At 35.3% G+C, this 10,330-nt stretch overlaps 1 protein-coding gene across 1 annotated transcript; it reads left to right on the top strand.

Annotated features, from left to right (window-relative positions):
* The first annotated feature begins 2,997 nt into the window (after window positions 1–2,997).
* On the top strand, window positions 2,998–9,570 carry sec11a (SEC11 homolog A, signal peptidase complex subunit). The gene is made up of 6 exons (XM_047364078.1): window positions 2,998–3,180; window positions 3,570–3,679; window positions 5,886–6,035; window positions 6,226–6,345; window positions 8,772–8,829; window positions 8,923–9,570. Exons 1-6 carry the CDS (start codon window positions 3,130–3,132, stop codon window positions 8,971–8,973), a joined length of 540 nt encoding a protein of 179 aa, XP_047220034.1. The 5' UTR covers window positions 2,998–3,129; the 3' UTR covers window positions 8,974–9,570.
* Window positions 9,571–10,330: the final 760 nt, after the last annotated feature.

Here is a 10,330-nt window from a genome sequence, read left to right as displayed (position 1 = left end):
GATACATTATTAACTAAAAAAGTGTCTAAACAAAAATGAGCATCTATGTCATTTTATTATTATACTCAAGCAAAAAAGGAAGGAATAAAAATAAGCATTGGGGTAACTGTATCCCTTATTTCCTTGAAACACCTTGGGATCCAGGAGGAGAAGCTTTAAAAGAAGAGGAATGAGGAACGCCTGGGTTTTGGTTTTAGACCTGTAACCTGGATAGATGGAAGACAGTGGATATATATATAGACAGACTTTTGGAGTTGCTTGTGAACAACTTAGAACATCTTGTTTTTGGCACATCACAAGGAGGAACACCAGGAAGTTAACAGACAACAGGCCAAGGTAACTACACGTGACATTGTGCAAAGATCTTCCAAATGCACCATTAATGACCTCTAATGTAAAATAACACTGATTTGAGGAAACTGTGTTAATAGTAGCACTTTTAAAAATGATTTTCAAATATAATTTGTTTCATTAAAGCTTAAATTATTCATCCTTTCAGACGCATTACCATACAGAGTCACTGACTGTCAGCAGAGTTATTCCAAGAAAATAAAACATTCATTTTCTAAGGGTAGTATTGCTATAAGTTTTGTTACAGACTGAGCAGCTGTTTATAAGATTCTTTAAGAATCTTCTTAACACATACAATTTTGCTATAGCCATAGGTTGACCCCATTTTTAACATTTTAATTGACATTTGTTTTACTTTTATGCTGTTTGCATATGTGCAGCCTTTTGTGAACCTTGGTTTATTTTGAAGTGCTTTATAAGTAAAGCTGGCCTGGTATGGTATGGTATGGTATGGTATGGAATGGTATGGTTTTGTTAACAGAGAGTAAGATAGACACAAATGTTCAGTCTGACAGGTATTGCACACAGTTTTCTGTGTCATTATTCTGTGTCTCTTTGGTTTGCAAGTTGGTGGCACAGTGGATTATAATGGGCAAAGGCACTGCATTTACGGGATGCATATGCATCGACCTTACAGCTTGTGTCACATTAAGGAAATTTAGCTCATTAAAAGATCAGGTTATAGTTCACCATAGCACAGGACTGTCACAGTCTTGTAGATGTGAACACTAGATAATGTGTTACATTAAGCCATTACAGGTGACTAGAACGAAAAAGCAGCACTCTCCTTAAGTGGAAAATATTGCACCATAAAACATCAAATAAAACTCCCTACTTATGCTGCTGCCCTTTGTCTTTCCTTGTTTGTACAAAACACACAGAAGAGGTTGAGTAGCATGCCGGTGTTTGCTTTCAATAAAACAGCAATTTGGTGGAATCAGGGCAAAGCTAACAACATGTTTGGTTTCTAGAGGGGCATATCTGCCTTGCTAGCTCATCATCAAACACATGCCACTATTAGGCTTTGGGACCGGCCCTGCAAGATAGACCAGCTTGACAAAAATCCATTAAAAAAAACAAAAAAAAACGCTTAAAACAACTAGCAGTTGCTGCTTAACATATTCTATGTACAGATGAAATTGTATATTTACATACACTGTATAAAAAGATGAGTAACCTTTTTCTCATTGTCTGAAATGAAATGTTTTCAATTTGGTCTGTTAGGATTATCAAAATTATTTCTATTTGCTAAAGTCCAAAATAGAAAAAGTGAGACTTCTTTGTTGATTTTTGTTTTCACTTTCTTTTACAATCAGAAGTTTACATACATGAAGATTTATATGTGTTTAAGAAATTTGCAAAAGCCCAGATATGAAGATAAAAAACCAATAAATTCCCAGCATGTTACAATGTTTACAGTCCTATACTGTTTTAATTCCTACATTTTTAGTGCTCAGAATCAGAATTTCTCAGGTCTTTACACAGAATGTCATTTAGATTGGACAGGGTTTTTTTCTAGCACATTAATATAGTTTGTTATAAACTTTGCCATAGCAGCTTGGCCTGTCCTGCTAGAAGGTGAACCTCCACCCCAGTCATAAATCTTTTGCAGCAAGAGGTTTCTTTCAGGAATACCTTTAGTTTGACTAAATCCATTCTCCCATTAACTTTGAACGGCTTTCCTGTTCCTGCTAAGGAAAAACATCCCCATAGCATGCTCATCCTCATCAAGTCAACATCTACAAGCCCTGGTAATGAGCCATTAATTGATGTGGGTGTGTTGGAAAAGGGGTGAATCTAAAAGTTGCAGGACAGTGTCAGTCAAGGCCTTAGTTTGGATACCTCAACCATAATGCATGTAGGCCAAAAAGTTCAGTTTCTCTTAGTAGATCTGCATTTGTGACATACTATTTCCATTTTTAGTTGATGGAATAAACAAGTCTAAGTGAGATGTTTAAAGCTTGTCATACTGTTTTATAACATGACCCTGAATGTTATGCCTGATCTGCCTGCCTCGTGATGCTGTTTCTTCATGTATATTCTCTAACAAACCTCTAAGGCTTTCAGAGATCAGTTGTATTAATACAGGGATTAAATCAAACACACAGGTAAACTCTTAATGGTTGATTAGGTGACTACTTATAGCTGTTGGTTTCACTGGACTTTCCTAAAAGACTATCATAATAAATGGAGGTAAATACATACAGCACTTCAGAAATGCATTTGTCATATATAATTCATATTAATACTGGTTATTTCCTTTCTCTTTACAAATATGTGCTGCGTTGTGTTGGCATTGCATATAAAATCCTGCAAAAGCCATTGAGGTTGTAATGTGAATAATATTTTTTAAAAAGTTCAACGGGTATGACCACTTTTGCAAAGAACTGTATATACAGAGATGAGAATCAGAAACGTTCATTCATTCAGCTACCCTCGACTTCTGCAGCTCTCAAAATTAGATCAAACATTAAGTATAAAACACACAGGAAGCAGACTAACACAAATGTCAAGTTTACGTAGAGTAACTGCAGGTTAAAAAAATATATGATACCAATTTTGCATGCACCAAATGTTTGGAAAGCCCCCTGTGCTTTGAACTCTCGTATCCCGAAGCGACACCTCGACACAGCTCTCATAGGTGGGCGGGACTTCCGGTTGCGCGGACCCGGAAGTTTCGGATACAAGTTTCACTGTTGCTCCTTGCATCCATATGCTCGCTGCTTTAAACGTATTAATGTAATTCTGACGGTTTTTTACTCTGTAGTATTAGCAACAATGTTATCTTTAGACTTCCTTGACGATGTTCGTCGCATGAATAAGCGGCAGGTAGGTGTCGCAGCTTCAGTTTCCTCTCATGTCTGCCTCTTTGTACGCTGGGATACCTCTGAGCTAACCACAACTAGCCGCTCATCGCTTTATAACGCCGAGTTTCCGTTAACCACCTGCGAAGTGGACTGTTTTATTCACATGTGCGTTTCACAAGATCACTTTTTAACGCTGCACAAAGAAAATTGGTGTAAACAACTATTGTAATAACTACGCCGTAACGAGCTATTTGCCTTAGTTCTGACACAATGCTAGCAAGACGTGGTTCCATAAACTACATTATTTTTTTGGTGCAACTTTAGTCATCTGCTTGTAGCTGTTTGATAAAACCATTTAAACAGACACACATGTGACTGTTCTGCCTATTGAATGATATATTTTGCTTGCAGCTGTACTACCAGGTGCTCAACTTTGGTATGATTGTGTCTTCTGCGCTGATGATCTGGAAAGGACTGATGGTTGTCACCGGCAGCGAAAGCCCTATTGTTGTTGTTCTCAGGTAAATTTATTATTATTAGATAGTGATGTTCAAAATTAGGCTTAATCAGATTTTTTGCACCCCCTTCTCACTTTTAGCAATTAACCATTTGTTTCTAAAGGATAGGGCGTCCACATTGGCCCTTAAAAACATAGACCAGGTATGTTATCAGCGAGTCTACCTTTTATACTTCAGTTGCTTGATTTGTGATGCTACTGGCTGCACCAGCCCCACAAAAGCAGAATCCCTTAGAATATAATTCGTAATCTGTTTTTTCATTTGGAGAATGTTTTTGAAGTTTCAGCCTGACAAAACTATGCTGTATTTACCTCAAGATGAGTAGGATTTTTAAATTCAACCAAAACAAATATGTAAGAAAATGTATTTAACTACATACATCAAGAATTGGAGTTCATAACCATAGTAACTATATTTTTAACTGTTTACATTAAAGCAGATTGTCACTAGTTTTATATATCACGCTATCACACAGTAACAAACATGAGATTTTGGTCCAATGAAAAGGCTATTAACACCTAATTAAAATTTATTTTAGTCACTAAAATGTTGAATGTTGATCAAAGACCATTTGCTGAAAGTTTCAATACTGTAAATTCTCTCAGAATTTTGGGTTTTGTCTTAAAATCACTTTAAAGTTCTTTTGTTGCGGTTTCAGATGAAGTAGTTTTCGTCAGAAAACTCTTTTGAAAATCTTATTAAAATGCCAATTAAAATGGTAGTAGCTGTTCTTACGAATGCTCCTAAAATTATACATATTATCTCAGATACCATTTTGTTCTGGCCCAATTACGAATGTATTATGTAGTTTGCAGTCTTCTGATAAATTATTCCTTACCTACTCTCCTTGATCTTTAGCACCTTGATCTATAGATCTGTATCAGGGCTTCACATAAACCAGATCATTCAAATGTCCAAGTATATCACTGAGGTTGAATACATGCCACCTGGAATATTATAGTTCACCATGTATTGCAACCAAGCATTCTTTAGTGATTCTGATATTGAACACATTAGTTTTGTGATTTGAAATGTTGTCCTGCTCTATGATGTTTGGTGTCCCTGTTAGTTATTGCAAGCATGAAGATAACAAAAAAAAACATATTTCTTAGTTGCAAATATTTTACCATCACAACAACCATTATAAGGCATGGCTTGATGCGTAGCAATGTGTTTTCGTAAAAAGAAAGTATAATATGTCTGTTTTAAAATAAATGTCTCCTGTGTGATAAAATCTGATAAGGTAAACTTTTAAATCAATGTGCTGGGAATAGATAGATTTTGACATACTTTATTGTACTTGCATGAGTATACTTCAAGTATGGTAAATAATCAGCACACTAAAAATGTTTTATATTGGAACAGTGCTGAACCGGTTTTTTTTTTTTTTTTTTTTTTAGCATATTGAAACATATAAAATGAAGATCTATGTAATTAAAAAAATTGAAGTACTCTTATTTTTGACTATGGTATATCTGTCATTGTTTTTTTATTAAGAAACTTAAAAACGGCTTGTACTGCGAGGCTAATAAATGTTTACACGTCACATACAGGCATGTAAAGTCACGCATGTTAATGTAGCTGGAGGGTTTCACTTTTCAGTGGAATATTTAAACTAAAACATAGGGGAGAGACAACCCTTGAAAATGAGCTGAGCTGACTTCCTCTAGGTTGTAATCCCTGCAAAACCCAGCTGGAAAATTACCCCAATTAACCAGTTTTCCTAGACAGTTGGTGTAGATATGGCTTTATCTATTCCATAATAATAAGATGGCTGTAAAATATTGTGCAGATGGTTGTCTTGTTGCTCCATTGTTTGTGCCGTGGATGACGTTGCCATAGCTACCATTGGAGAGATGTTGCTTGGTCGTTTATTATAATGAAGGTGTCATTAACACCTATTTATAGTTTTATTCATAAGGTCAGTTTAAATAAAATCAGATGGATCAACATGCGACCAAAACTAAAAGTTAGGTTCCTGGATTTATTCTAGTAGATACGTAAAAAAAAACTCTAAAGCCGCATGTATTTCTTATGAACAGGTAGTTTACACTGAAGAAAATATTTTTGTATGTGGTTATTCTGACAATTATGATGTATTTAACTGTATTTGGTCTGTTTTGAACTTTATATGTTAAATAAAAATAGAAAGTTTACATGAACTTAATTTGACCTATTTTAGTTTTTTTGGTAATCCGTTTAATTTCAGTGGGAGTATGGAGCCGGCTTTTCACAGAGGGGACCTGTTATTTTTGACCAATCGAGTGGAGGACCCCATCAGAGTTGGAGAAATCGTTGTCTTCAGGATAGAAGGCAGAGAGATCCCAATAGTACACAGAGTACTAAAGATCCATGAAAAGTATGAATGCTTATATTGGTATAATAGCTTTCTTTGATTTATATTTTTACCAATCCTCCCAGAATATTCCATTTATTGCTATCAGAATGACTCTCGGAGAAGACTTATGATGGGTGTGAAATGCCAAAGGTGGAGAGAGAAATTTTGCATCCTCTGTTGTCTGAAAATTAAGCTGGTGCTTTGTTCACAGGGAAAACGGTGACATTAAGTTCTTGACCAAAGGAGACAACAATGCAGTGGATGATAGAGGGCTGTACAAGCAGGGTCAACACTGGCTGGAGAAAAAAGATGTGGTGGGACGAGCAAGGGGGTAAGTAGTTGTTTTATAAAATAACTCACGTTTTACAGTAGATTTCCACCCAACCATGAGGCTTTACTTTAAACAAAACAGATTTATCAAAACCTGATGATTTTCTACAAGGCATAAGCTTTTATATCAGCTTTTGACAAAACCTGAAACATGAGGTAAAAAGCATTTGAATTGATAATACTTTCCTATTTGTTGTAAATGTCTGGTTTCCCTTTTTTTTATTGTTTCTTAAATTAGGATTGTTTGTGTGTTTTAAAAATGATGACATGATCCTCACTTTGCTTTCAGGTTAAAAGCATACATACCTCTCATGAGTTGTAAATAGGTTGCTTGCTTGTTAGTTGGGCCTTCAGAAACAATCAGATTTGCAAATTCTATCAGTTGTTGATGGGTGTGAGACCAGATCCATTTATAGGTTGATATTATGAAGAAATATTTAAACCTTAGCTGGTCTTTTGTTTTAGTTTTATCACTTGTTAACTATTTAACATTTTATCACCCGGGAAATGAAAACGGAACCATCTCAACTATAAACGTTTGTACACTGTTAATTTATATAGTCATGATCATCACAATATCCGTTAAAGGCGAACACACATCTGGAACACAACGATGCGTCACATCAGCGGGCGCCTTTTAACAGATACTTCATGATGAAGTGAGCAGAGAGTGTACAGATTGCTGGACTTCAAACTAGTTAAACAGTTAGTGCCCTAATTTTGAAATAAGTGACCAAAAATATGACAGATCAGGAAGTAGCCAAACACTCATCTATGATGCAGCGTAGCCAGGGGGAGACAGTAAACAGGGCTGCATAATCGATTTCTGGGACAAAGTTAAGAAGGAGAATTACAGCCCGATTACTGCAGTGTTATTTTTTGGAGACACTCCTGAAGTGCTATAGAAAAGGTTTACACTGTTGTCTGGTGATAAATGAACTACAAAAACAGTAACATTAAGCTGACTGAGCAGGCAGTTGCCTGGGCAACACAAATTGGTGTGTTGTCTTTTGTAATTAGGTTTTAAGAGTTGAGCATTTTGTAGATGTTAAGCAAAAAATATATTCTTTACGCCTGCTATTTGGTCGCAGCATGTTTGCATTACATGGATTTGTGGCACAAATCTGAGCTAAAAGCATAATTGAGACTGAAAGTATAAAGGTTTTGATGTGACAAATACTGATTGGTTCATGTATTGTCACCTTAGTAAAGATGGCTTCCTGATGCTCTTTGGCTGTGTTCTCACCTTGTCTTCAGTAATACTGCTTATTATTGTTGGGAATAGTGGTAATAGGAATGACCTCACAGGTGTTGCACATTTTAATTAGGGCCCCTCTTGCTTTTGTGGCTATTACCTAGTTTATTTTCTGCATGCTGTTAAGGGAAGGGCAGTATCACCTTTTAAAACATTGATTTTATGTGAAATGTAATTAACATAAACATTAGACTTCTGCTCAGGCCACTGTGTGCTACAGTATAAATAGTTGAGTAAGCTGGGGATATACTACACAACTTTTTTTCTTGTCGTTTTTTTAGGCTCCAGCGGCCTTAATGTTTTTAGTTTTTTGACAATAATGAGACAGGAAATGGTGTGGAAAGAACGGAGTAAGGGTGTGCAGAAAGCGTCAACAGGCCGTGATCCAATCCTGTGACAGTCTGCGCCAAGGACTAAGGCCTCTGTACACGGGTCATGTGCTGAATCCCCTGCGCCACCAGCACCACGCCCACTACATAACTTCTTGCTTAGTGCTACCCCAGATTCCCAGTTCGGGAAAGTCTGCATCAGTCTGCAGGGAAAGTGACCATAGAAGTCTGCACAATTTAAGGGCAAACAAACAGGCTTTTCAGTGGTGTGAGGCTTATAGCAAAGAAGCAATTGCTACAACAAAGTAATACTAAACTAAAATGTTCTTTTTGTGCTAAGAATATATAAATATATATATATCTATATATATATATATATATTAACATGGGAACTCCGAGCATTATTCCATTTGACACTGATATCCATAATTAGTATTGCTTTCTTAATTTTAAACAAGTCATATCCATGCCCTCATGTTAACATTATGACATCAGCAACAACTTTTGTGCTATTGTGATAAAATCTGAAAGGATAAATGAAGGATATAAAGCTCTGTATGTGTAAGTTATTGGTCACCTGTTTGGCATAATGTTTTGTGTAGTAAATAAACTTAAAATGTTTAGAATAATCAGCTGGGCTGGTGTGGTTTGCAGATGGGCCACCTGTGGATCGGGGGAGTCTGTGTTTGTAGATGAATGGGTGTGTATTTGTGAATGCAATTGGGTGGATGTTGCTAGGGTAAAGTGCTTTGAGTGGTTATAACTGGAAAATCACTATTCAAATTCACAGCATTTTCTGAAATACATCAGTAGGATTTAATTAGATGCTTTTATCTTTTCCAGATTTGTGCCATATATTGGAATTGTTACCATCCTCATGAATGATTACCCCAAGTTCAAGGTAAGTTCATTGTTCTTTTTAATAAGTCACAGTTAATGACTTTCTTTAGTTTAATCTTACTTATATAGAGCATTGTGTGTTTGTATCCCACAGTATGCTGTGCTCTTCATGCTGGGTCTGTTCGTCTTGGTCCACCGGGAGTGAGGGGCTGGAGCTTCAGCACTAAAGATGAATAAACTGCACCCAGAAAACCTCAGTCATGCCTTTCCAAACAGATTTACTCTTCTTTGTCAAATTCAACTTGGCTTTTTTTTTTTTTTTTTTTTGTTCAAACATTTTGTAGAAACGTGGATAGAGTTGTTTACATTTTCAAAAGTCCAAGCTTTAAATGTATTTTTATGAGGGAGTTAGTGAAGATTAAGTTTCATGTCAATTTTAGTATGTGATCTTCAAAATGTGAAATGACATCCTTAAAAATAAATTAGCTTTTTGTTAATTTCCTCTTGTTTTTTTTCTTAAAATTATATGGAAGTGTTTTATGGCAACTGAAATTAAATTTAATTAAATATAAAATCTGGTTAGCATCCACTTTGGATTACATGAACTGTCTTATTTTGTTTAGCATGGATCTTCAACAGGAGCTTTTTTTTATTAATGTAAAGAGTTCATTCTTAGGGGGTGGAATATGTTCAATTTGGTTTGTAGACCTATAAGAAAATATGTTTAACAAACCATTTTACAACCCTATACTGGAAAGGAAATTTGTATTAAAATAAACATTTAAAGTTTTTTTCAAACTGATATTTGGTTACGGCCTGTTTCCACAAATCTCTTACACATATAACAAGATTTAACATAAAAAAAATTTCATAAACTTACCAACATTTGTTAAGTAAAATAAGTATATTGTCAGTCTCAGAGTCTTGCAGCAAATTGAGTAAGATGATGGTTTATTTGGTAAATTCCTTTATAAAGGTCACAGTTGGTTGGTTTTTATGGGCAAATATCTTTAAAGAAATACTGATGTCTATCTTTTTACATGAGCACAATAAAGTGGTCTTGGAATTAAGAAGAAAATTTTTGTTCCATGTGTACCAATAATTGCTATTTGATAAGAATCAACAAATGACATGAATTTATTTAGAAACAGTCAAGAAACTCCCCATCTTTGAAATATTTACTATTTTGCTGCAGTTTTTTTTTTTACTGGTACTGCTTACCCAGAATTCTGATAAGTTCCTTATTTGTTTAGTAACAATGTTACTTCTACTTAAAAAAAAAAAATTATTATTATTTTAGCAAATGTAGTGATTTGCAAAAGCATTCAAGAGATCCACAGCTCAGATGGGACAAATATAAGTTCAGGCCAAAAATGTAGCCTCAGTGGAAGGGTGGCACTTAGTAAACATGAAAGAAAATCTATTCAGATGAGACCAAAATAAAAGCTTTTGGTAAACTGTGGTAAAATGTTTTCTTTATTGACTTAAAGGAACCAACAGTTTCTGCACATCTCAGGTTTTAAGGGAGATTGTTTCCAGAGCTGAGAAGCAAAGAAAGTAAA

Source organism: Girardinichthys multiradiatus, chromosome 4 (genome assembly GCF_021462225.1).
Source record: "Girardinichthys multiradiatus isolate DD_20200921_A chromosome 4, DD_fGirMul_XY1, whole genome shotgun sequence".
In the NCBI taxonomy this organism is placed as follows: Eukaryota; Metazoa; Chordata; class Actinopteri; order Cyprinodontiformes; family Goodeidae; genus Girardinichthys; species Girardinichthys multiradiatus.
Note: the sequence above shows the minus strand (reverse complement) of the source record. Positions and strands in the feature narration are given on the sequence as shown.

Excerpts from the sequence above, each read along its gene's own strand:
- sec11a (XM_047364078.1), top strand. The coding sequence starts at position 3,130 with ATGTTATCTTTAGACTTCCTTGACGATGTTCGTCGCATGAATAAGCGG. Across the intron at positions 3,181-3,569 it reads GTCGCATGAATAAGCGGCAG|CTGTACTACCAGGTGCTCAA; the intron begins GTAGGTGTCGCA and ends TTTTGCTTGCAG. Across the intron at positions 6,036-6,225 it reads GTACTAAAGATCCATGAAAA|GGAAAACGGTGACATTAAGT; the intron begins GTATGAATGCTT and ends CTTTGTTCACAG.